The sequence below is a fragment of the Saccopteryx bilineata genome, chromosome 5, assembly GCF_036850765.1.
Source record: "Saccopteryx bilineata isolate mSacBil1 chromosome 5, mSacBil1_pri_phased_curated, whole genome shotgun sequence".
Lineage (NCBI taxonomy): Eukaryota > Metazoa > Chordata > Mammalia > Chiroptera > Emballonuridae > Saccopteryx > Saccopteryx bilineata.
The window spans coordinates 248,187,788-248,215,435 of NC_089494.1; the positions used below are offsets into that span (position 1 = coordinate 248,187,788).

The window sequence follows — 27,648 nt, forward strand, 5'->3', positions numbered from 1 at the left end:
CATTTAAAAGGGAGGTAGTGTTGTTCCTAGGTTTTGAGAGCCTGGGTTTTTTGTTTGTTTGTTTTTGTTGTTGTTTTAATTCAACCCCTTGAATCAGCTTAGCACAGGGCCTGGCATCTGGGCTGTGTTTAAGAAATGAATGACAGCTCGTTAATTTAAAATAAAAGTAGCATTTACGCTCTAGACAATTTGGAAATTAGAGGAAAGAAGAGGCCACCCCCACTCCAAGCTTGTCCATGACAGAAAAGCACCAAAATTTCCAGCTGGTCTGGACGCCTGTGCATACGAGCTGGTTGTTCGTGGCTGAGCTCGTCCTCCAGCTTCTACACGGGTTGTTCAGAAGAGCAGGCTCCTCGACCCATTCAACTGTGTGGAAGGCATCAGCAAAGATTTGAGGGGAGACAGCGCTCTCAGAGACCTTCGGGTGAGTCAACAAATCACGGCTGGATTGCGCCGGAGCCCAGATTGTCTGTCCGTCCCCAACGTCAACTTCTACCCAGGCCTTCTCTTACCCCCGTCTCTAGCTCAGTGGACTCCGAAGTGGGTATGTGAAAATTCACTGATGAATAGGAAGTTCTATGGTATTTCTTTTTTTTCATCTTATCCTTTAAAAATTCCTACATAGTAGACCTATGGGGACATGCACAAAAATGTTTGGCTGATGGGAGGGATGGTGAAAAAAGTCTGGACACCAGTGTTAATCTCTCAGGTTTTGAACTTTCCAGGTCCTTTAAGGTTATTCGTTTTTCAATCCCTCGCTCAGCAGATATTCATTGAGTGTCTACTGTGGGCTACACCTGTTCCAGGCGTGGGAATACAGCATTAAGATGGAAAGTTTCCTGCCCCTGTCGATCTTACTAAGAGATATAGACAGTAAAAAATTATTTTAAATATTTAATATTATACAGTAATAGGCTCCGTTTAAGGTGCTATTTCAGATGAGGTGGTGGCATTTTCTTTCTGATAAAGTGTCATTTAAGTACAAGTTTTAAATAAATTAAGGGCGTGAGCGAAGCTAGGACAGGACAGGCTGCTATGACAAACGGACCCCACAACAGAGCTTCCTAAACAAGACTGATATCTACTTCTCTTTTGACTACGAGACCAAATATAAGTAACTCAGAGCTGGTATAAGAGGGATCTGGAATCTTCTTTGGCTTATCTGCCATCCCCTAGGAGCAAAGGTCAGCAAACTTTGGTCCACTGTCTATTTTAGTCAATAAAGTTTTATTGGCACACAGCCATGCCCAGGCGTTTACATATTGCCTTGGCTTCCTTCATGCTCCAGGTCGAGTTGAATAGTGACAGAGAACACAGGGCCGGCAAAGCCAAAAAATGTTCACTATGTTCTCCTTCACTGAAAAGGTTTCCTGATCCGTGCTTTAGCTCATTGTTTGGAGAACACATTTTCGTGTCACCTTTGCCCGGGTCGGCAGCTAGCGTCACTGAATCAGGAAAGGCCCAGCAGAGAGAGGCAGGGGCCATGTCTTTGTTGAGGTCATTCAGAAAAGCATGCAGTAGATTCTGTATCCCCCATGCCCATTCTATCCACCCTCCCGTGATGGGGTTTTTGTGTTGTGACCCCACCAGACTCACCATCCCTAAAAATACCCTCTCCCACGCCATGGTCCTCCTCTCCACTGCTCTCTAGTGTAGAAGCCCCAAAGGCAAGGTGCTGAGGCCGAGCTGGGCCGCACAGAGTTTCTGGTGGTGCCTGTCACCCAGTCAGTGGAGGACACGCTCTGAGCTGTGAATCCTGTGAAGAATTTGCTTCTTGAAATGAGTAAATGCCAGCAGGCCCATTAGGGAACAGAGTCAGAGATAGGTGCTTGGGTCTACCTGACACACCACCTCCCCTGGGCAAGCACCAGCAGGTCAGGCCCACGTGGCTCTCCCAGCTTCAGAGAGACGAACACTTCCATGGGCGTACCACCCAGGGGCTGGCCCAAGGCCTGCTAGAAGAATGAGGGTCTGCCTTGTGTTGCAATTTCACAAAGAGAGAAAGACAAAAAGAGACTCTTCTTTTCATCCCCTGTGTTTGTGAACTTTGTCAAGGCTGAGGCAACTCAAATAACATCATGATTTGTAGCTGTGAGGCCTGGCATCATCCTACTACATTGTCAGGGTTGTGTTTAAATCACAGATAAAGTAAAGAGCATGAGACTTGAAATATTACACATAGGTTATTTCAGGCGGTGGTGGTGCCTCTTCTGAAGTTTTAGGAGGAAGGACCATCTTGCATCTCATAGCCTGTGTTATATCAGAGGTCCCCTGCCCCCAACCCCACCTTGGTGTTGAATTAGGAGGGACGAGTTATTAGACCCAAAAGAAGAAGTCAGGATGTGAGATTATAAAGCCATTGTCTTGGGGGCTTTATAATCAGTTAATCTAAGGGTCTCTTTTAGATTGGTTCTCGGTGCGAATGAATCACAAGGATACGAAAGGTTGAGTGAAAGAAACCAGTGATGCCGTGCTCGTTGTAGCAAAGTAAAAGAGGAGAACTAATAGACGGGTACAGGAATAAGAAGGGGGGTGTGTGTCTCACCCCGGCCCAGTACCCAGCATCAGTGTGGAAGTAAGCAAAGCTGCCCTGTGACAGACAGCAGGGTTGGAAACTCTCTGCCTCTCCCTCAGTCCTCCAAAGGTCAACCCCTCCCGGTTGCTCTATTTCCAGGACCAATTCCATATTCGGGAAAACCCTGAATGAGGTCTGTGCTAAGGAGAATGTGACTGATCAGAGCACAGTGCGGTCCCAATCCTGACCATCTGCTTTCTAACAAGGATGAAAGATAGACTCCGGTGCTGGCATTCAGAAGCCAAGCGGGAGAGGCCTAGAGAGGGGGCGCCCTCCAGTGCCCCCTACTGCCAGCCACCCAATGGATGGTTGCCCCTGGGCCCTGGAGTCCAGGGAGGCGCCTGGCCTTCTGCAGGTGCAGGGAGGGGATCGGAGGAACAGAAGCCTGGGGAGAGTATCCTATTGCAAGAGAAGAAATAAAGGAGCAGTTGTCTGTTTGTTTTTTAAAAGTTGCATAGTAGCAAGGTGAGGATGCTTAATATAACCCCGCTGAAAAAGAGTTCGGCAGTTTCTTTAAAAGTTAAACATATGTTGACCATAAAACTCAGCAATATCATTCTTGAGAATGACCCCTAGAGAAATTAACACTTAGGTTCACAGAAAATCCTGTACGTGAGTGTTGAGAGCGGCTTTACTTATAATGGCCCCAAACTGAAAACGACCTAAATTGTCTCCTGGTGGTGAATGGATGAACGCTCTGGGGCACAGCCGCTGCTCAAAGGAATTCTGCTCAGCAATAATAATAATAATAATAATAATAAAAAAATACTATTGATACACACAACAATTTAAGTGGACCTCCAATGCACTATACTCAGTGGAAGAAACCATTCTCAGAACGTACCTACAGTGTGATTCCAGTTACGTGACATCTCAAAAGATTAAATGAGGGCGGGGCAGAGCGGACCAGTGGCTGCCAAGGGCTGGGGGAGGGGAGGCTTCGACCATAAAGGGCAACATGAGGGAGTTTTGCTTTTTTTTTCCTTTTTGTGGTACTAAAAGAGCTCTATCACTTGATTGGGGCAGCAAGGATGCAAATCTAAACATGTCCCCAAGTCATAGAACTCTATGTACACACCCCCAAAAGTCAATTGTACTGTGTGATCATTTAAGACATTTAAAAATTTTTTTAAATAAATCTAAATAAAGAAGGCTGGATGTGGTTTATAGAGACCTGAGTACCACTTCTTAGCAGGCATAACATACATACATACATACATACATACATACATTCCTCCCTCCCTCCCTCCCTCGCTCCCTCCCTCTCTCCCTTCCTCCCTCCATCTTTCATGCCAGGCAGTTATGAAGGATGCACATACAGAAGGCAGATTCCTGCTCACAAGGAACTCATCTAGTGGAGAAAACTAAGACTTACAGGCATGATTTGAACATGGTTTGATAGGGGTATGTGCATAGTGGGACGGAAGCGCCAAGGAGGAAACCTCAAGTCAGACTGGAAAGATCCCAGGTGGCTTCTCCCTCAGAGCCTCTGTTTCCTCATTTGGAGGAAACAGTAATCCTGCCCCAACTATTTTAGAGGGTTTGGAGAGGAATCAAGTTCCTGAAAAGGTCTGTGACCTGCAGAGCACGGTCATACAGAGAGTGTTAACGTCATTCAGATTCAGAAGGAGCTGGCTGGCCTCTCAGGAAAAATGGGTGGGTTTAAGAACAAAGATTTTGTAGGTAATGTCTCAGGGGGAAGAAGAAGGCAAGATGTCTCTGCACCTTTCCCAGGCTGTCATGAAAAATGTTTTCATAAATTTGCTTTAAATGTTTTTTCAATGAAAACTGAATTTAATTCTATTCAGGTTTTCCCTGCTGTGCTAACAATTTGACTTCAACAAAACTGGCTAGAAGTGAAAATAAAATAGACCTATTGTACAAATTATAAACTGAAATAAAATGTGCTTTTTTTTTACTATTCATCCTCAAAGATCTTTCAGACTTTTATTTTTGTTTTCCTGAAGGAAGTAGATCTATAACCACTGGGTAGAAGTCGAAGATAGACATTACTCTGGCTCACACATGGATGAATCTTTTAAATTCGTTAGAATGAATAATATTAATAATTACTTTTTGAACACTTATTATATGCCAGGCACTGGGCCAAGCATTTTATAGTCATTATTTCATTTAATTCTATCAACAACCATGAAGATAAATGCTTACTCCCATTTTGCAGATGAGGATTCTAAAGTCCAGAAGGGTAAATATTTATTTAAATCTTCCAGAAAGTCAGTGTTAGTGCCAGAGTTCCCATCCAGGTGTGTAAATTATAAGAGGTATATTGAGAGAAAAATATATTTAATGTAGTTAATAAATATTTAGTGTCAGAATACAACAGAGAGCTCATAAGTCAATGACAAAAGGAAAATGCATGGAAAAATGAGCAAAAGAAATGAGTGTGTTATTCATAAAAGGAAAGACACAAATAAATAATAAAATACAAAAAGATGCTCAATATGACTAGTAATCAAAAATGCAAAATAAAACAAGATAATTTTTAATCCATTGGATTAGAAAAAAATTGAAAAGACTGATGAAAATTATGGTTGGGTGTGGGTAAATATGGATCTTGTACATTGCAGGAGGGAAAAAATTGGCACTTCTATTTTTCAGGAAAATTTGGTGGTATCTTTTATATATTTTTTAAAAATGCACATATTCTATGACCCAGCAATCCCAGAGGTTTGGCGTTTTGGACAAACACCCACTCATGTGCTTGAGGAGTGTAGGTGAGTAGTCACTGTGGTTTTGTCTGCCAGAGCAAAAATCTAACAACAACCTGATCACTTAGTAAAAAAATGTCATCGAGCCTGACCTGTGGTGGCGCAGTGGATAAAGCGTCGACCTGGAAATGCTGAGGTTGCCAGTTCAAAACCCTGGGCTTGCCTGGTCAAGGCACATATGGGAGTTGATGCTTCCAGCTCCTCCCCCCTTCCTCTCTCTCTCTTTCTCTCTGTCTCACTCTCTCTCCTCTCTAAAATGAATTAATAAATAAAAAATAAAAAAAAAAAAAAAAAAAAAAAAAAAAAAAAGAAAAAAAAATGTCATCGATTGGCATATCCATGATGTGGAGTACTACACAGTAGTTTACAAGGATACGACTGATCTGTATGGGTTGAAAACCCTCCAACATGATTCTTCAGTGGAAAAAGAGCACATTGCAGAAAAAAAAAAGCACGTTGCAATATAATATCATTTGTGTAAACACAGCCATACCAAGTAATTTCCATGGGTACATAGGTATTTAATGTATAGAAAAACGTATATTATAATAAACTGATAATATTGGTTACTTCTAGGAGGGGTCTTGGAATTTACTGGTCAAAGGGAATTTAGACAGTACCTCTACTCTTTGGATTTTCGCTAAAGAACATGTGCTCCCTTATTACTTAACAACTAATACTTTTTGAAAAGAGAAAGAAACCAAGTGTGTCTGACTCCAGAGCCTCAGGACATTGTCACATCGGTTCCTAACCTAGGATTTGTGGTTAGATTTTAGCAAGTTCATGATCTTCCTGAAACTGTGTGCACAATTGTGTGTGTTTTGAGGAATGTCCATTTATTCCTAGATGGAGACCCATAAGATCAGATTCCTAAGAGGGATTCAAGACTCAAAGAAGGCCAAGAACAACGTTAGTGGAACATGAGTTCTGTAGTGGCCTTGGGAAAGTTATTCAGCCTCACTGGAAAATGGGGGTCATAGTAGTTTTACTTCATGGGGTTGATGTGAGGGTTACGTGAGTCAATGTGTTACAAAACTCTTGAGAAAGCACTAGATGTTGTAGGAACAGGTGGAGATACAGTTGCAGCGTACATGGTTGACAGCGCCCTGCCCTTCAGGAATTCATGGTCACTGTGGAAACTGACCGATTGCGAATTACATCACCGCATAGTAAGCTCTGAGACTGTGGCGTAGGTGCTATAATTACTCTGTGCTTTTCTAAGATAACTGAATTTCAAATCAAAGGTTTTATTATGGACAGGCATAGAAATGATCATTTTTAATCCTCAAATCTGACATTTCTCCTTCCATTTTTTGGGCCACGAAGGGGCTGAGATCAAGAGTTTCCTTCTAACCCTACTTTCCGCTGTAATTAGTCCAGATCGGCATTCATTATGGTGCATAAACATTTCAAGGCACTTGTGCTTCCAATTGCTTTCACTTTTAGTCCAGTTAATGGATTCGTTAGCTGTTACTATCCCAAAATAGCAAGTGGACACATGGGTGGTTCAGATGCCAGCCAGGCACAACTCTCTAAAAGTTTCCCGTAAGAGCAATGTTGCAGGCTCCACACCTCCAGGCATGTGAACCTTGGGTTTTTAGTGACCTCGCAGTGTACAGGAGCCTCATCCTGGCCTAATTGGAACACATTAGTGAATGATGATAATAATGATGATGTTATAGAGCATCTGGCTGGCAGAGGTGAGACCCAGACCTCTTCACCACCCCTCGAGCAGCACATCCAGCTCTCTGCATCCACTGTTGTTCCTGGAAATTGTCTCTTAACTTAGGAGAAAGGCATTGGACAGGGGTGCACAGCAGGACAGCAGGGAGAGGGAGAGCCAGGTGGGCCTTTAAATGGGGTTTGAGGACCAGAGCTGATAAAATTGTCTTTATGGGAGGCTTTCTGAGGTTCTGGCCCAAGTGGAGCCAACCTGGGTGCTCAGTCCCCACCACTGCACGTGGTGCCTCCAAACTGGCCATTGTGGTGATACACGGACACAGTGTCTTTTCCGTGGACTGTGATCTTCTCATGATGGGTTTCCAGTGGTTGCAAGGGTAACATATGTCCACGGTGGGATCCGGGGCAGGAGATAAAGGGATGAGTGTTGCGAGGGAACTGGAGCTAAGAGAATGGCTTGTAGGTGCCCCTGAACCTGCTTGGAGCACTCTCACGTGGAACCGAGGATGCTCCATGGTGGGGCAGCAGATCTAATTCGTGGGGCTGTTAGTTTCCTCATGGGTACAGCGGGATCATGGAAGTCACCTCACAAGGTTGTGTGAGGAATAGAAATAGCAGAATAAAGCACCTAAGGGAGTGTTTGTGCTCAATAAAGGGTGGTTTTATCCCTACCACATCTCTCCAGGGTTCAGACAGAGCTTTCACACGTGTACCCCATTACATGGCCCTCCGAGGTTTGTATGATGATCTGTACTTTATAAATGAGGTACTGGAAAGTCAGAGGGATAAAGCTCAAGGTCAGATCAGATCATGAAGATGGCACAAAACGACACACACTAGAGTACTCTTTGAGTGTTAACCTCATAGCAATGGCCTCTTGGTGTTCTGCACTGTGGGTCCTTGGAGACGCTGAGGAAGAGTGGGACAATCCCAAGCTAATTCTGCTGACTCTCAAGTCACTAGAGCCTCTGCCCCCAAACGTTTCCCCCAGTGTCCGTCATACGTTATCAAATTCCAGCCAAAGATCCACGCCCTTGGGTCTAAAGGCTCACAAACCTGTATACTGTGCTTAGGACGATATAAGAGTGGGAGTAAGTTAGTTGTTGGTTCCCATCAGCCTCTAGGAATAGTTATGGTGGTATTATGCTGCAGCATGTAACGAAGTAAGCACAGATGTTGGTAACAATCTGACTTGGGTCTAAATACAAATGCTACATTTGCAATTTCCTTAAGACTCACCTTCAGTGTTGCAGGGGATAGAGCATCAGATTGGGACACGGAGGACCCAGGTTCGAAGCCCTAAGGTCGCCTGCTTGAGCGCGGGCTCACCAGCTTGAGCACAGAGTCACTGGCTTGAGCGTGGGATCATAGACATGACCCCATGGTCGCTGGCTTGAACCCAAAGGTTGCTGACTTGAAGCCCAAGGTCAATGGCTTGAGCAAGGGGTCACTCGCTCTGCTGTAGCATCTCCCCTTCCCATCAAGGCGCATATGAGAAAGCAGTCAATGAACAACTAAGGAGCTGCAATGAAGAATTGATGCTTCTCATCTGTTTCCTTTCCTGGCTGTCTGTCCCTATCTGTCCCTCTCTCTGATTCTCTGTCTCTGTCAAAAAAAAAAAAAAAAAAAAAAAAAAAAAAAGACTCACCTTCCTTAGCCACAAAAAGAATTTATAATAATAAATCACTATAAACACAGAGGTTTTAAGGGAATGGCGCTGGCTGTTTCCATTGAGGAGTTACTACAGTGATATGCAAATTGGACAGAGCTCTTGTTTTCCGGAAGCTTCAGGCTAGTGAGGAGACAGGCGGTGACGCAGCAATCACATAAATGTCACATTACAAACCACAGTAAGCGCTATTAAGTGCTGAGTCGGTGAAAGGAGAGGACTGGTAGCCAGGTGAACATCCAACAGGGAAACACGTTCTAGTCTGGGTCCAAGGGCAGAGTTCCTTGAGAAGGCGGCATCAGTGGGCAGGGGTTAATGAGAGGAGGAAGCAAACAGAACAGCCCATGACTATTCAATGACTCTGGGGGTTGGGAAAGGGGTCAGGCCAGGAGCAGGGCCCAGGAGGGAGGAGAAAGGATGTCTGTGACACCCAGAATGGGGGTGGGGGAGAGAGGGCTTCGGCTGGAGAGTTTCAGGAAGGCAACGACGTCCTGGTCTACGTTATAAAAACACCACTTAGACCACCGCATGGAGAATAGACTGGAGGAGTCGGAAGGGAAAGACAGAGATCAGTTAAGGGGGCGACAACTTTCCTCCATGTGATAGGTGGGGGTCGAGTGGATTAAGGGTACAGCAGTGGAGATGAAGTAGAAAAATTGGAGATATTTATCTTCATCCCAAGAAAAACCAAGACATCCGTCTGTGCCGCTTAGTAGCTGTGAACACTGGTCATGGGCTGTGAACGCTGACCTTGGGGTTGCGCTGATGGCCGCCCTGGTGACACCGAGGAGCATCAGACGCCACAAAAACACGTGCAGAGGGAGCTCCGGGCAAGAAGGCGGCGCAGGACAACACGGTGCTCAGACCCTCCCGCTGGCCATGGCAAAATGACAGCTATCATTCAGAACTTCCCGAAATCCAGCTGGACAGAAACCCTATTAACTAATGATATAAAGACAAAGCCACACTGAGACTGGTAGGCGGGGCAGAGGCACGGAAGGGGCTGGTCCCACACCCAGTGTGGAGGATAAAAACCAGGAGCGATAGTTCATCTGCGGAGGTTTCCCCTGAGGAGCAGGCCCCCCAGCCCAGAGATGCCAGGAGGAGACTCCCCCATAACTTCTGGCTGTAAAAACCAGAAGGATTGGGGCTGAGACAGAGGCTGCTGCTCTTAAAGGGCCCATGCGCAGACTTAACCTGGACTCACTTGTTCTGAGCCCGAGCACTGGGGCAGCAGCTTGAAAGGTTCCAGGGACACACAAGGAGGACCTAAATTGTCTGGTAGCAGCTCAGGGGCTGAAGGGGCAGCTTTCTTCCAGACAGAGGTGCTGGCAGAGGCTACTGTTCCTCTGCTGAGACTCCTCCAACAGCGCCAGCCGGCTGGAGGCGCCAACTCTGAGTCTCCATCAACCTGGCTTGCATCATCTGCTTCACCCTGGAGATTCCCTGAGGCCCCACCCCACTCAACTTTAAGGCCCACACACGCCATTTCCAGTGGTTTTCCCATACAAACAGCCTGTCTAGGCTCAGGCCTCAGACTTTCCTGAAGTCTCTCAAACAAGCAGCATCTGGCCTCGTGCCCCACACCTCTCCCTACCTGGCCCCAGGCCTGGCACGAGCAGCAGCTGGGCTTGCTTCACAGGTTGGCCTCTCCCAGGCACCTCCAAGCCCAGCACAAGCAGCAGCCATCTATAGATTAGTTTGTAGCTCATGCTGGGTGGCCCCAGGCAGGGTGCAGGTGGAGGCTGACCTTGGCCTGCACCTCCCAGGAGGCCCCAAAGCCAGTGCACCCAGTGGACAGCTTCAGACCACTCTGAAGCACCATCCAATCACTTCCACAAGTGACCCACTCAAAGGGTGAGCTCGGTACGTACCCGAGCCCCACAGGAGTGAGTTCTATTTGGTGGAGTGAGCTGTGCACAGCAGTTCCTCCACGGTGGGTGGTCGTGGCCAGTCCTCCCAGCCTATCAGCTGGGGGCTAACTCTCTCCCACCGATGTACCAACAGGAATCTAGGCTCAGCTACAGCAGGCAGGTGCACACGGCCCACACCTTGAGTGCCCAACTCGAGTGACCAGGAAGTCTGTGCCACCAGACCCTACAGGACACATGCTACATAAGGCCAGTCTACCAAGACTGGCAGACAGAGCAGCTCTACTAATACATAGAAACAATTGAAATGCAAATGGTTAAGTGCTCCAATCAAAAGACATATGATGGCTGAATGGATAACAAAACAAGATCCCTCCCCGAGGTCGCCAGCTTGAGCGTGGACTCATCTGGTTTGAGCAAAGCTCACCAGCTTGGACCCAAGGTCACTGGCTCAAGCAACGGGTTACTCGGTCTGCTGAAGGCCCGCAGTCAAGGCACATATGAGAAAGCAATCAATGAACAACTAAAGTGTTGCAACGTGCAACGAAAAACTAATGATTGATGCTTCTCATCTCTCCATTCCTGTTTGTCTGTCCCTGTCTATCCCTCTCTCTGACTCTGTCTCTGTCTCTGAAAAACAAACAAACAAACAGGACCCTTACACCAGTAGCGTAGGGAGGGGGGCAAGGGGGTCTATCATGCCCCGGGCGCCACTCGCAGAGGGACGCCAAATGGTCTCCAAGACAAATAAGAAAAGCGTAGTAGAAGGGGAGGGGGGCGCCAGCTATGTTCGCTGCGCCACTGCCTTACACATGCTATCTACAAGAGACTCGCTTCAGATGGAACGATACACACAGGCTGAAAGTAAAGGAATGGAAAAAAGTATTTCATTAAAATGGAAATTAAAAAAAATCGAAGTAGCAATACTGATAGCAGAAAAAATAGATTTTAAGGCCCTCGCCAGTTGGCTCAGCAATAGAGTGTCGGCCCGGAGTGTGGATGTCCCAGATTCAATTCCCAGTCAGGACACACAGGAGAAGCACCCATCTGCTTCTTCGTCCTTCCCCCTCTCCTTCCTCTCTCTCTCTTCCTCTCCTGCAGCCAAGTCTCCATTGGAGCAAAGGTTGGCCCGGGCACTGTGGATGGCTCCATGGCCTCTGCCTCAGGTGCTAGAATGGCTCCGGTTCAAACAGAGCAATGCTCCAGATGGGCCGAGCATTGCCCCCTAGTGGGCATGCCGGCTGGACCCCAGTTGGGTACATGCAAGAGTCTGTCTCTCTGCCTCTCCACTTCTCACTTCAGAAAAAAAAAAAGATTTTAAAACTAAGGCTATAACAAGAGACATAAAAGACTCAGTAAGTAGTTCCACTCCTGGGTATTTATCGGAAGAAACCCAAACACTAAATCAAAAGATTTACATATCCATACATTTACTGCAGCATATACACAATAGCCAAAATATGGAAGCTACCTAAGTGTCCATCAATAGATGAATGGATAAAGAAGAAGTGTTGCACAAATACAATGGTATATGATTCAGCCATAGAGAGGAATGAAATCCTGCCATCTGCAACAACATGGGTGGACCTAGAAGGTATTATGCTAAATGAAATAAGTCGGAGAAAGACAAATGCCATAGGATTTCACTTAGATGTAGAATCTAAAGAAAATAAGCAAGCAGAACAGAAACAGACTCATAGATACAGAGAACATTTTGATGGCTGCCAGATTGGGTGGCAGGGGGGTGGATGGATCAGTGAAAGAGGTGAAGACATTACAAAGTACACATTGGTAGATACAGAATAGTCATGAGGTGTAAAGTCCAGCATAGAAAATATAGTCAATAATACTGTAATAACTATATATGGTGTCAGACGTGGACTAGATTTATCAGGGTGATCACTTCGTAAATTTATAAATGTCTGGTCACAGGGCTGTACACCTGAAACTGATATAATATTGTATATAAATTGTAATTGAAAACTAAAAAATATTTTTAAATGTCCACATATTCAGTACAGTGTCACTTATAAAAGCCGAAGGCTAAAAATTATTACTAAATATCCAACTGTATGAAAGTCTGTTAGTAAATTAGAAGTACACACTCATTGGAATAATAGACATCACTAACGGGATAGAAAAGTACTGAAACATGATGATGAAATAATGCTAAGTGAAAAAATGAGTATACAAAGGAGTACACATGTCAGACACATTTTAAATTCTCTGGATGATGGGGTTATAGATATTTTTTTACTTCCTTCTAAGTTCTAAAAAAATATTTAGAATGTTACTAAGGCTATACAGTTTGAGGGAAAATTTACCTTAAAAATATTTTTTTGCCTGACCAGGTGGTGGCACAGTGGATAGAGCGTTGGACTGGGATACAGAGGACCCAGGTTCAAGACCCTGAGGTCACCAGCTTGAGCGCAGGCACATCTGGTGTGAGCAAAGCGCACCAGCTTGGACCCAAGGTTGCTGGCTTGAGCAAGGGGCTACTCGGTCTGTTGAAGGCCTGTGGTCAAGGCACATATGAGAAAGCAATCAATGAACTAAGGTGTTGCAATGAAAAACTGATGATTGATGCTTCTCATCTCTCTCTGTTCCTGTCTGTCTGTACCTATCTATCCCTCTCTCTGACTCTCACTCTGTCTCTGTAAATATATATATATTTCAAAAAGTTCTAAAATGAATCCTAAATTTGCTTTTTTTTAAAAAAATGTGTTTAGAGGAAAAGGCTGGAAGAATAGTCAACAAGCCATTCATAAATGTAATTTTGAAGCAGTAGTGAGGTTTTTGTTTTTTGTTTTTTTAGCGAGAGAGACAGGGACAAAGAGAGAGACAGAGAAAGGGACAGATAAGCAGGAAGGGAAAGAGATGAGAAGCATCAACTCTTCATGGTGGCACCTCGATTGCTCATTGATTGCTTTCTCATATGTGCCTTGACCAGGGTGGCTCCAACAGAGCGAGTGACCCCTTGCTCAAGCCAGCGACCTTGAGCTCAAGCCAACGACCATGGGGTCATGTCTATGATCCCACGCTCAAATGAGCTACCCCATGCTCAAACTGGTGAGTTCGCACTCAAGCTGGATGAGCCTGTGCTCAACAGGCAACCTCAGGGATTCGAACCTGGGTCTTCTGCATCCCAGTCTGACGCTCTATCCACTGTGCCACTGCCTGGTCAGGCTGAAGCAGTAGTGTTCCCATCAACCTGAAATGTGGTCAATTATTATTATCATTATCGCTATCATTTATTGAGTCCTTGTGACATGCAAAATCCTCTGCTGGGACTCTACACACGTGGTGACATGTAATGTCCCAGTAGCCCTCTGATGTAGGTGTTACCTCTGTTGACCCATTTTTCAGGTGAGGACATGGAGACTGAGAGAGGCAAAGCTACTTGCTGGAACTCAGCAGTGGCTTGCTAAGTGACAACCTCATCAGACAGACATGGAACCTGACTTCCTCCGTGTTTTTTATTCATCAGAAACAATCCATTATAATTTCTCCAGAAAGGGCAGCCTGTGGGAGAGGAACTGCAGGGGGCTATGCACACAGTCCTCTGTGGGGATCAGGGGCACCCTAGAATTTCAGCCTGCCCCCCTCCAGAGTGACCCAGCATGGCAGGCACAGGCTGGGGGCGGGGGGAGTCTAGTCGGTCACTTCCAGAAGTCTGAGATGGATAAACGAAGAAAAAGAGGAAAATGCTAGCAAGCCATAGTCTGGGTGAGTTTGGGAAGAGACTGAGGAATAAGGAACTCAGTGACATTCTGAGCTACAGAAAGGAGAAAAATTGCCAAAAAGAATTTTTTTAATGTCAGATCACCCTACCACATGCAATTACCTGTTAACTGCCTCTGGCTTCTGGACTGTGTTTCTTTGAAAGTGGCATCACATTGAAAATAAGTCACATGCAGCACAGACGTGCCTGGAGGGTATTATTATACTGAGTGAAATAAGTCAGAGAAAGACAAATACCGTATGATCTCACTTATATGTGGAATCCAAAGAACAAAAATCGACACAGAGCACAGACTGACAGCTGCCAGAGGGGAGGGGGTTGGGAGACCGGGTGAAAAGGTGAAGGGATTAAGAAGTACAAGTTGGTCATAACAAATTGTCACGGGATGTAAAGTACAGCACAGGGAATACAGTCAATACTATTGAAATAACTGTGTGTGGTGCCGGGTGGGTCCTGGAAATATCGGAGGAGAACTCTGTAAGGTGTATGATTGTCTAACCACTGGGCTGTACACCTGAGACTATTTCAAAATAGTATCGAACGTAAACTGTCATTGAAAATGAAAATTTTTAAAAATAAGGCAGTGTTATATTTATATTTACACTTGAAATCTGTGTTATGTTGACACCTATATACTGTTCTTCATTTCAAAAAAAATTTGCAGAGAGCATGTGATTCATGTTAGCATAAGGAAAATATGTATACGGATCGATCTCTTAGTCATTTTGGAAGACTTGTTTCTTAAGGTGGACAATGGTCTGGGGGAGCAGCTACAAATGTCCTCAGCCAGGATCCCACTGAGAGTGCTCGCGCTGTGTGTGGCCTTCTGGGGCAGTCCTTGCCAGAGGAGAGTCCCGTCCCCAACAGCCAGCGGGCTCTGTGGGCTGGAGTGGGCACCTGGGTTTGTGCTCAGACCAGTGCTGTGTGTCTGAGAGAAAGAGGCGGCACTTCCACCTTTTAATAACTTTTTATTGATTTGCCTAGAACGGTGCCGGATCAGAGGCTCAGGCTCCGTGGCGAGAGGGGCACTTCCGTTCTGCCCAGTCCAGTTACGGCCGGTCTCCTGCCGTGCCCTGAGAATTTCTTGGGGGCAGCGTTTTGGTCGGCTTGCTCACAGCTGATCCTCAGCACCTGGCGTAGTGCGTGGCACTTAGAAGGCATTCGAAACATGTGTGCTGAGGAACCGGAAAGGCTCGCATCTTCCCTTGAAAGCCCTCACATCTCTCCTTGGAATCCTCTCGTTTTCAGTTTAAATCTATGGCACCCCTGGCTCAGAAACTCAGAGTGAAAAATCCAGAGTTGGCCAGGAAAAGAACCAACACAATAGAGCTATGAAAGCGTATGACAAGCAATGAAATATTGGCTGTCCTACTTTCATGCTCTTCATTCATCTGTATTTCCCAAACACACACTAGAGGTCGGACACTGCGAGGGTGCTGCAGACAAACCCTGACCCTGGCGGTGACCAAGGGGATAAATAGAGCATCCTTAGAATTCATCTTAATCCACTAGTCAGAGCCGTTAGAGTCCAGCGCTGTGTTCCAGGCACTGCTCTAAGTGCTTTCCCTATGTTTACAGGCAGCGCTGAGTTATGCTGTGCCCATGTTGCAGATGAACAAGCTGAGACTCACCTAGCTGATGGTGAAGGCCAGGCTTAGGTTCCTGCAGTCTGACACCTGTGCTCACACTCCAAATGACCTCCAGCGTGACCTTGGGATCACTGGCCTCTGAATCACCAGGGATGCAGGATAAAAATGCAGAGCCCCAGGCCGCTAGGTGGAGACCCTGGAAATCTGTGTTCTTCAACCACTAACCTGGGTGACTCGGCCGTGTACTGAAGTGTGCAAGGCACAGCACCCCATGTGCCACACTCAGTCCTTGGGAGTTCACAAAACCTCCAGTACCACCCTCCTACGTCCCGCCCTCCATCTCTGCCCACCAATAAACAGCATGGAATAGGAATGTGGAGGAAGGAAGGGATGAAGGGAGCGAAGAAGGGAAGGAAGAAACTTGTCCCAATCTGAGCTCTATTTCAGTTCAGGGCGGGTTGGCTCTGAGCCTTCTGCAAGTTCTGCACTTGGACCCGCAGCAGCAGGCTCCCCGCAGCTGCGGATGGCAGATGTCCCTCCGCAGAAGACACCCTTCATGGAGGGTGATGGCTGTCCAGTAGAAGCACCGGAAGCAGCCAGCCGCTGGGTTCAGCAGTGGGGTGAAATGTAGCTGTATCTGAAAGTTTATCCCTTTCCAAATCAGGACAGCACTGCACGGCGTCCCCTCCGAGTGGGTGGGGTCCATATCCGTTCGCGCACTGGGGAGAGTCAGCCAACAGGACAAATGGCTGGAAGGAGGCGCAGAGACAGGAATCCTGGCTCCAAACGGGCTACACGCGACTAGAATAATGCAGAAAGCCCCGTGCAGCAGGAAGCGGTGTGAGGATGGGCTTGCCGGGTACACACGGGGGTGGGTATCCATCACTGGCTCTCACAAGCAAATCACGTGGCCACTCTGAGTCTCAGTTTCCTCATGCATAAAATAAATAACAATAATTATTAGACAGCTATTAATATTATCTGTGGTGTTTTGTGTGCCAGGCACTGCCTGAGGCAATCAATCTCCATGACAAATATCTATGAAGTTATTTTTGTTCCCATTTGACAGAGGAAATGAGTATTAGATAGGTTAAGAAGCTTACCTAGTAGTTCCCAGCAGGTAACCAGTGAGACTAGGATTTGATCACAGATCTGTCTAATACCAAAGCCTGTCCTCTTAATAACTACTAATTCCTTCTCCAATGTTCCCTCAACTTCTGGTGTCCATGATTAAGTGCCTCAAACCTGAGATGTTCATGGTTTCGAAGAAAAGAGGTACCACTCTGCTTTCCCGGCCCCACATCTGAGCCTTGATGGTAAAAATGTCAGTTCACCTGTGTCCAGCAGGACTCAGCAAAGATACAGTACACAGTTCTGTCAAGGGCGAGAGCTGCCGGTTCAGGAGGAGTCTCAGAGGCATCTAGCAACTAGACCAAGTTTCAGCCAGCCAAGCAGATGTCCAAAATGGGGGTTCTCCTGCCGCCTGCTTCTCCAAAGGTCTGAACTGAGGAGTCCCTTCATCTAATAGGCACTAAGGGGCTTCCAAACACCCAGATCCCCAGGCCCATCCCCCTCTCTAACCTCACCTCCCACCGTTTGCCCCTCATTCACTCCTACTTCTATCCCTTCCTCAAATAGGCCAAGCTCATCCCCACCTCAGGGCCTTTGCACTTGCTGTGACCTCTGCCAAAAATAATGTTCCTTCAACCTAGAAGACACTTTCTCCAGATCTTCACAAGCTTCCTCCTTCTCATCTCCCAGGTCTCAGATCATGGTCCCCTCCTCTGGGAGGCCTTTCCTGACCACGCCCTCTACATTAGCACCCCAATCCATTCCTCTCCATCACAGCTTCCTGCTCTCCTTCCTTTGTGGTGCTTAACCTGTCGGAAATAATCTTGTTGATTATTTGCTTATGTGCCTAGGAAAGTATCTGGCAAATGGTTGACTCTTGATAAATATGTGCTGAATGAATGAACCAATAAATACATGAATAAATGAATGGAAATTCTTGCAAACTTTTTTGTAATAAGGACCCAGGAACCCATATTCAGAAGTGCCCCCTCCTTTCAGTTAACAAGGGCAGAGACCGCAAGCAATAACACTGTGGTTGGTGACAACTTAACAACCAGCAGGCAGTTATATGCACACACATTGCTGGGCATGGCTCCAAAGCTAAAAAGGCACTAATTGCTTTTATATAAGGAGGTAGAAATGCAGTCCCTCTGTGTCCTTTAGTCCTGATGGTCTGCATTATCATATCTGTTACCATGTTAATTGTTCCTGTCTCACACTGCCAGTTTGGGGCCTCATTCTGCCTATGTCTGGGATGGTGACAGGTTCCCACGCAAAGAAGGACTAGGGGAGTGTGTGTGCTTGTGTCCGTGCCTGTGTGTGTGCACACGTGTAGGCATGCGTGTGTAAAAGCAGCTGCACTTTGGGAAGGGTTAACTCCCAGTCAGGCCACGCTCAGGGCCCTGTGGCTGGCCCAGGAGTGGGAGGGGTGGGCCTGGAAGGTGGAGCGGGCTTGGCGTGCACTGGCTGCCTTTTCCAAGACAGGAGTGCAAATGCTTGCCCAGCTGGGCTGAGTGTACTGAGCTCCAGTCTCCTTTAGGAATGGCTGTAAAAGCCCACACCTGGAGATCCCTCCCCGCCGGCCCCTCCATGGCAGGTCGCATCTGGGAGACGCTCCGGTCATTAGAGGAGTGAGTGACAGTGAGCAATTCACCAGCTCGCCGGCACTGGGTGGAAAGCAGCAGGCGAGGATGGATGTGGTTGACAGCCTTCTTGTGAATGGAAGCAACATCACTCCTCCCTGTGAGCTGGGCATCGAGAATGAGACGCTTTTCTGCTTGGATCGGCCCCACCCGTCCAAAGGTAGGCGTCAGAGGCTGTTCTTTTCATTGGGAGAACTATCAAGTTGAGGGGGAAATGAGCACAGGCAAGGCTGATACAGGGAAAATATAACCAAGTCCTCCAGAGACAGGGCTGGAGAAAGTCGTCCGTTCAGAAGTTTGGATAAGAGATCAGAGGGCAGAATGGAGTCACACAGTCTCAGTGTTCCCTTTGGGGGAGTGGGGACTAATGCACCGGACGCAGGGGAACAAAAGGCGTGGGAGAGAGCAAGCACTCTGAAGTGTAGCAAGAAGGCAGTACGGGCAAGTGTCGAAGCTTCAACTTACAGGCATTACAGAGAAGGTGCTGTCACAATCTAGCTGTTGCCTTTTCTTGGGAACAAATCCGGCGTAAAAGAAGTGATTAAGTAACGCTTAGCAGCTAGGAAAGACAGGAATCTCTATTCACTGGCGAAGCTTTGTTCTTAAGGAAAAAAGTGATTTTCCGAGTGATCCTTTAACAAACCAACCTTTTAGAAGCGACAGAATCACTCTGCTCTCCCCTCCGCCCCCTCCCCCAGTTTGTCTCTGCAGAAGATTCTCAGACCAGGAAGAGTTGGGTCCATGATTATACCCCTGCAGGGGAAGGGGGGGATCAGGAGGAAGTAACCGTTGGCTTCATGTGCTAAGGTTTTAACACTCTGCTCTCTCAACCTGTCTCTCCGTCTTGTCCTTAACTGCTCCTAGCAGAGTGGCAGCCGGCTGTGCAGATCCTCTTGTATTCCTTGATATTCCTGCTCAGTGTGCTGGGGAATGCGCTGGTCATCACGGTCCTGATTCGCAATAAGAGGATGAGGACTGTCACCAACATCTTCCTGCTGTCCCTGGCCGTCAGCGACCTCATGCTCTGCCTCTTCTGCATGCCGTTCAACCTCATCCCCAACCTGCTCAAGGATTTTATCTTTGGCAGCGCTGTCTGCAAGACCACCACCTTTTTCATGGGTGAGTTGCTGTGGGGGACCCTTTCTGGAGCTCGCCCCAGACCCCACTCAGCCCCAGCCCTTCCCAAACCCCTGACAGCCTCAGCGGAGGAGCCCTGCTGAGTGTAAAAGGAGAAACATCTGGCTGTGCGGAGCTGGGTGCAAGGACACAGGTGCTGGCTGTACGGTAGCGCAGTCCTCGTGACTGCCCCGAAAGCCAGAGCCCAGTGGGACGGTGCAGAGGTCAGTTTCTCAGAGTGGAATAAGTGGATAAGAAACCGAGAAGAGGTTCCTTTGGCTGGTGTCTGTGAGTAACCAGATGCCAGGCGCTCTGCCACTCTCTGGAAGCTGTTGATTGTGTCCTGCACTGGACCCAACACGAGTCATGGCTTCTGGGGTGGCGAGGGGGTGGAGGAGGGTTCTTTCTGTTGTCGCGCAGTCTGATAGACTACTGTCACCACAGCTCTAGACTCCCTGCTCAGGATACACTTCCCAGTCTGTTCCCCCATAGAGAGAGAGCCCTCTGCCCCTACGTGAGGAGTTGAATTTGCTCATGGGGGCTGAACGGGTCACTAAGAGGACCCTGATTGGCTGAGGTATGCAGCTCTCTGCCCATGCAAATCAAAATGATGATGATGATGATGATGATGATGATAAAAATCACAAGAGCCAATACTTTTGAGTATATGTTATTCACCTAGTGTTCTGCTAAGTGCTTTTACTTCCATGACCTCATTTTATAAACCAAACACCTTTAGTACAGTTATTTATCCCTGTCTCTCTGGGTCGGGAACAGAGACACAGAGAGGTTAATAATGTGCCCAGGGACACACAGGTGGTAAGCCACCAAGCTGGGATTCGAACCCAGAGCAGTAGGCAGCGCAGTGGCGAATGAGTACACTGCCCATTTGCCAGCCGCTATGGCTCTCCTGAAGCTGAGCAAAGACAGCATCTCGGTCCTCTCTGTCGGCTAAGCTGCCTTGTGCCTGCCTGCTCAGAGAACTTCTTGGAAGAAGGTGGAGAGGCGGGGAAAGGAAGGGAGCAGGTTTTTGTTCTGACCTAAGCCTTGTGGAATATGCAGAACTGAGCTGGGTTAGGGGCAGTCTTCAGTGACCAGAAAGCTTGAAAAGTCTCAATCTCTCCCCATTGAGGAAGCAGGATCCAGCACTAACTAAATGACAATGAATTCCTGACCTGCATGCCTCGGACAAAAAACCAAGAAAGTGTCACTCTGTGTCCAAGTCCCCTGAAAGTAAAAACAGGTTACAGAGGAAAAGGACTGTTGTTAATGAAGCAACGATAATAACTAGCATTTCATAGCACTGTAGGCCTTGAGGGCGGTCCATATAAACGGTATGATAATATTATTTAAGAATCTTATGCCAGATTATGTAGTGAAAACTTAAAATTTGCTAAATGCCATACAATTGTTCACATTGAAATGGATAATTTTGTTATGTGAATTTCACCTCTATAGAAAATGTTTTTAAAAATAGCTAAAATGAAAAGCAAGATGATTCTGAGGTGCTTACAATGTTGTAATGGTTTTGTTTGCTGATTCCAAGGATTTTAGTTCTTCCCCGAACTTTGAGTTCTCTTTAATGCTATTGCTAATAGTTATCATTCATCACACTCCTAATAGGTAGTCAGAAAAGGAGTGCTTACCCGATGGTGGGTCTATCATTACTGTGGACCCATCACGCAGACCTGACTCTGGGACTATAGTCTCTGATCTGAACATCATCACCTCCTGAGGTCCGGGAAAAAAACACAGCAAATCCTGGGTCAGAACATGAAGTTCTATCTAATGCTTTGGGGCTTACAGTTTTCTTTAAGTCTCTAAGAAATACTATGGATATTCTTTTGTAAATACAGAACATTTTTAGACACAGTCTCAGAGAATTAATTTATATCCACAAAAGGTCTCAAGCTAAGAACTTCTGCTCCAAAACTCGAATGAAGTCAGGCTTAAATATCATCATAACATCTAATTGGAAGAGCTGACAGAATTCAGGGATGAAGAATTAGAGAGAATTTTAAGGGGATAAGACATTGTAATAAGCGTATGCACACAAAACACAAAAGGGAAATCAAGCTTTTTTGATCATACCTCAGTACACCGTTTTAAATGAGATGTTCTGATGCCTCTCTCTTCGCTGATGCACACGCATTCTACAAAACACGGACCTCCATCCAGAGAAACCTTTAGTCACAGTATGTGGCTTTTCCTCTTCATCCTTTTTTATTTTTATTTTTTTTTCAACAAACTACATTTTGAAACTTAGAATGTTTCACTCTTATAGACAGCCTTTACTAGAAATTTTCAGGAAGAGTTCTAATACCCTTAGCTCAGACCCCAGTGACCTTCTGGGGTCACAGTCCTTGAGAATCTGGGTGATCGGTCAACTTAACTATGCAGATTATGCTCAAAATTAGAGCTTTTCTGTGGGTTACTCCAACATCTCCTCTGTATAGTAGGAACATATTTCATCCACTTAGTTATTAATTAATGAGCACAGCCAGCCTACGAAGAAGTTAGGTCATAATCAAAGTTCAATATACTTATCTGAAAATTGGCAATGAGATGTATTTGCAAATACATTTCTTTAACTGCTCTCTTAAATCCTTTTTGGAACAAAGCTTGGAATAAATAATTTTAAAGAAATAAACATACATGAGATCGCTTTATCCTCTGAGCAATTCCCTTTGATATCAAACCTGTGCAGATCAGATATGCTTAAAGTAATGTGCAAATAAACTGTGGATTTCAGAGCCGACAAAACCGACCTCTTTGTTCCTTCCCAGGCACCTCTGTGAGTGTATCCACTTTTAATCTGGTGGCCATATCTCTGGAGAGATACGGTGCGATTTGCAAACCCTTACAGTCTCGGGTCTGGCAGACCAAGTCCCACGCCTTGAAGGTGATCGCCGCTACCTGGTGCCTCTCCTTTACCATCATGACTCCGTACCCAATTTATAGCAACTTGGTGCCTTTTACCAAGAACAACAACCAGACTGCGAACATGTGCCGCTTCCTGCTGCCCAGCAACGTGATGCAGCAGTCCTGGTAAGGCTGCCTGGTGCTCCTTTGTTTGCTACCACTTGAAATAATTGGGAGTAAAGTTTGAAGTTTTCATAAAAACTCTCATGCATGGTCCAGATTGGCTGCGGGATCAGTTTCCTGAAAACATTTGGAGAAGAATCTTTTTTTTTTTTTTTTTTTTTTTTTTTTTTTTTTATAATTTTATTTTTTTAATGGGGTGACATCAATAAATCAGGATACATATATTCAAAGATAACAAGTCCAGGTTATCTTGTCGTTCAATTATGTTGCATACCCACCACCGAAAGTCAGATTGTCCTCTGTCACCTTCTATCTTGTTTTCTTTGTGCCCCTCCCACCCCCTATCCCTCTCCCATTCCCCCTCCCCCCCGTAACCACCACACTCTTATCAATGTCTCTTAGTTTCACTATTATGTCTGGAGAAGAATCATTTTAACCTCTTTCTAATAGTAACACCACACACTCTGAGTGCTGTGTTTGAAATGCCATACAGATGTTAATTCAATTAATCCTCTCAAAGCATACATATATTACTGTCCCCACTTTACAGATGAGGAAACTGGGACACAGAGAGGTGAAGTAAATTGTTTAGTCACAAACCCAGAAGAGACAGGACCTCTGTGCTTAACCACTACTCAGTGCGTTTCCAGACGGACTAGCGGGGGCTTGGACTAGATGATGTGGAGGACTAGGATCGTCTTAGGAATTGAGGGTAGAGTGAGGATCATGCCTCACTCTAGAGCGGCAGCAAGGGTACCTGCACAGAGAACTTGGCTGGAAATAAAAAGGTGAAATTCTAATACCTGTTTCTTAGCTGGGTGATGTTGGACGAGGTCACATAAGCTCTCTGAGGAAGAGGTTCTTTATACAAGGGTTTAATAATCTACCTCATTGGGTGGCTGTAAGATTCAAGTGAGAGTGTGTGTATAAAAATGTCATTTCATATCTTTTAAAAGGCTACACAAATACAGGGTATTATGTTTATTAATTCCAAGCATGCTTTAGAAGCAGGGAACGAGACATTTCAAAATGGCTTAAAACTGAGATAATCCCTTTTCTTTGCTTTACTTTTTTTTTCATTTCAACCTGGTAACACGCGCGCACGCGCACGCACGCACACGCGCGCACACACACACACACACACACACACGCAAAGAATTACACTGCACATGAGAGAGACTTGAAAAGGAATCTTATCCAAACATGTCCAATTGAAATGAGAAATGGCCCAGCCACCATGAGCCTCTGACAATTTTATGGCCTAATTGTGTAACCTTACACATGCCAGACCACAAAACTGATTTAGGGACCGGACTCATAAAAGCGGAGCTGTGATGTGTCAGGAATCAAATGTGTTTAGAGAAAGCATAGCTCTACCCGGCCAGGCACCAGAGTGAGCAGGCCACCATGCCGGTGCATCAAAAACAGCCAGGATGCCACATTTTGCAAACCCAGGGAGGCCTGCCTTCGTTCCTGCCTGTGCTTTTGATTATTCAGTTGTCACAAAGTCAACAAATGGCACATGGATATGCTTAAGAGCACAGGTTCTAGAATCACATTGCTTGGGTTCGAATCCCACCTTTGCCACCCACTGTGTGACTTTGTTCAAATTATTTCAGTTCCTTTAGGTCTCACTTTCCTTTTCTGGAGAGTTAGCCATTATGGGGATAGTCCCTACCTCAAAGATCATTATGGGAGTTACATATAGTAATATCTATATGAAATGCTTTTCCTAATGTGTAACACATTTAGTAAGTTCTCAGTGAATATAAACTCTTGTTTTGGTAACAGCTTTATTAAGATAAAATTCACATTATTCTTTTCTTCTTTTTTTTAAGCTCGTATTAGTTTTATATGTAGAGTTGTTTTCAGGCACAGAATCATACCAGACTTTTCCAACTTAACCAGTCCTTCATAAGAGACTTTATCTAGAAAAATAAAATAAGAAGAAAGAGGGGTAAGTAAGTTCTAATGACTGAACCTGCGGACGTGGACTTTCCGAGGATATTACATGTTAGTGTTGACTGTTTGCGCAGGCCGGTTTCAATGGAGATGAACTCTGTTTATTCCATCCCATCTGAGTTTGAAATACTGGATTGCTGGTTATTGGATTTCCTTTTATTGTATTAGGCACACGTTCCTGTTACTCATCCTCTTTCTTATTCCTGGAATTGTGATGATGGTGGCATATGGATTAATCTCTTTGGAACTTTACCAAGGAATAAAATTTGATGCTAGCCAGAAGAAGTCTGCTCGAGGTAACTATCTTTTAGCTGTATGTTTATGCCAAAAGACCAAGCAGCTTGTTTTCTGTCATTTCACTAGATAAACCCACAGTATACTGGAGATCGTCAGAAGCATTATCAGATTGTGTCATAAGGCGCAGTCGTGAGACCAAGTACCGTGCCGTACCATACCAAGTACCGTACCTGTGCGGTGGAGAAATCACTCCTCTCAAAGAGGGGGCTGAGCAGAATCAAAGAGATAAGACACCCCAACCGGAAGCTGAGGGCCCCCCTGCCCCAGGCTTCCCGTAATGGTGTATTCACATGGACCCCCTCAGCAACCAAAGCTAATTGTAACTCCAGTCCCCCCTTCACTTGCCTCCTCCCTTCACTGTCACATAGCAGTTGTCACCAAGCCTCACCTGTCCCCATTCATTACAATCTACTACCCACTGACCTTTGCCCGCACCCCTCTGCCGACAGAACTGTTTCCCTGTCACCCCACTCCTTCACTGCGTTCTCTACCACACATAGAACTTAGTCTCTCCAGCTTCTTCGGGGTTTTGCTGGGTTTTACTCATTTTCTCAATTCCTCATGGTAAAAGCAGTCTGGAGGCTTGCCAAGCAGGCAGGAACCTTTCCACTGGAGAGCCGGGGAAGGAAGGAAAGAGTGTGAATATTCATTTTTTAATCAGTTTTTAATCTTTATAATCTATATATACAAAATGTTATTTTTTATATATTATATTATGTGTGCCATATAGTATACATTATTTTATTTGTTCTTTTTCTTTATAAGATTTTATTTGATTTTATGGGGCTGGGGCAGGAAAGGAGAAGTAGTTGCTTCATTCTAGCTGTTCATTGATTGCTTGTTGTATAAGCCTTGACCCGGCAAGCCCAGGGTTCTGAACCTGCGACCTCAGCATTCCAGATGGGCACCCTATCCACTGCGCCACCACAGGCCAGGCACACTTTATTAGTTTTTTTTTAATTTATTTTTTATTTTTTAAAGAGAGAGTGAGTCAGAGAGAGGGATAGACAAGGACAGACAGACAGGAACGGAGAGAGATGAGAAGCATCAATCATTAGTTTTTCATTGCGTGTTGCAACACCTTAGTTGTTCATTGATTGCTTTCTCATATGTGCCTTGACCACGAGCCTTCAGCAGACTGAGTAGCCCCTTGCTGGAGCCAGCGACCTTGGGTTCAAGCTGGTGGGCTTTTGCTCAAACCAGATGAGCCCACGCTCAAGCTGGCGACCTTGGGGTCCCGAACCTGGGTCCTCTGCATCTCAGTCCGACGCTCTATCCACTGTGCCACCGCCTGGTCAGGCGTCACACTTTATTAGTTTTAAGTAGCTTTTCATTTGTAGGGAAAAGTAGTATAGATCAACACTTACCCACGCTGCAGGCCCCAGGTTGCCTGCCCAATCCTTCAGTTCAAGTTTGGATGGGCCCCCTTGATGGAGCAGGTGGTGCTCCGCACCTTCTGTCAGGCAGGGCCCATCCTGAACGACCAGTGATGTCATCCCCCCCCCCCCAGAAAGGAAACTGAGCACCGGCAGCGGCAGATACGAGGACAGTGATGGGTGTTACCTGCAGAGGGCCGGGCACCCGCGGAAGCTGGAGCTCCAGCGGCTGTCCACCGGCGGCAGCGGCAAGGTCAGCCGCATCCGAAGCAGCAGCTCCGCCGCCAACCTGATGGCCAAGAAGCGGGTGATCCGCATGCTCATGGTCATCGTGGTCCTCTTCTTCCTGTGCTGGATGCCCATCTTCAGCGCCAACGCCTGGCGGGCCTACGACACCGCCTCCGCCGAGCGCCACCTGTCGGGGACCCCCATCTCCTTCATCCTCCTGCTCTCCTACACCTCCTCCTGCGTCAACCCCATCATCTACTGCTTCATGAACAAGCGGTTCCGCCTCGGCTTCATGGCCACCTTCCCCTGCTGCCCCCGCCCTGGCCTCCCGGGGGCCAGAGGAGAGGCCGGGGAGGAGGAGGAGGGCAGGACCACGGGGGCCTCCCTGTCCAGGTACTCCTACAGCCACATGAGTGCCTCTGCCCCCGCCCCCTGAGCCGGGCCCGCCCTCCGGGGCAGAAGGAAGGAGGGGGCACTGAGGAAAGAAGGAAGGAGAAAGCAGGAGGCAGGAAGGGAGGGAGAAGAAAGGCCCCATTTCCAGTGGGAACCATTCAGTGTCTGCCTTGCATCCTTCATCCGGGTTCCAGGAAGCGCTGCTGGGACGCGGCCAGGACTTGGCTTCTGGGCAGTTCAAGGCAGGAAAGTTTCAGTAACTTCCACCATCAGAAGAACCTCAGCAGGCCAGTAACTGGAGTCCAACAGGGTTCACGCTGCACATGTCAATGCCGAGCACACGTCCCACTGGGGACGTGGACCCTACTGAGCTTTAGCAGGCTCTGGACTATCCAAGATGGGCTCTCAGTCCATAGTGCTGATGCAGAATGCTGGCCACTGCCTGGCCCTGGGCAGTCTGTCACTCATGTACATTCTGTGGTCACCCTCTCATCATGACCGCAAGGTAGGAGGAAGCAAACCCCCTTCTGACTCTTGTCTGTAGTAAGAGAACAGCTTGACCTTGTCTTCTTGAGGCTGGTCAAGGGCATGCAGAGACATAGTGTATATCATCATCAGAATAGCATGAGAGACTCTCAAAGATGGAATTCAGAATTTACATT

At 46.5% G+C, this 27,648-nt stretch overlaps 1 protein-coding gene across 3 annotated transcripts; it reads left to right on the plus strand.

Annotated features, from left to right (window-relative positions):
* Nucleotides 1–215: 215 nt before the first annotated feature.
* Nucleotides 216–27,179, plus strand: CCKAR (cholecystokinin A receptor). 3 transcript variants are annotated; one of them, XM_066232455.1, is made up of 6 exons: nucleotides 216–424; nucleotides 18,467–18,729; nucleotides 19,434–19,688; nucleotides 22,472–22,733; nucleotides 24,861–24,988; nucleotides 26,500–27,179. In XM_066232455.1, the coding sequence occupies exons 2-6, from the start codon at nucleotides 18,618–18,620 to the stop codon at nucleotides 27,027–27,029; spliced, it is 1,287 nt and encodes a 428-aa protein (XP_066088552.1). In that variant the 5' UTR covers nucleotides 216–424; nucleotides 18,467–18,617; the 3' UTR covers nucleotides 27,030–27,179. The 3 variants fall into 3 exon arrangements, with proteins under 3 accessions (XP_066088552.1, XP_066088551.1, XP_066088553.1); XM_066232454.1 differs by lacking the exon at nucleotides 216–424 and having other exon boundaries at nucleotides 18,394–18,729; XM_066232456.1 differs by lacking the exon at nucleotides 216–424 and having other exon boundaries at nucleotides 18,394–18,729; nucleotides 19,437–19,688.
* The last annotated feature ends 469 nt before the right edge of the window (nucleotides 27,180–27,648 follow it).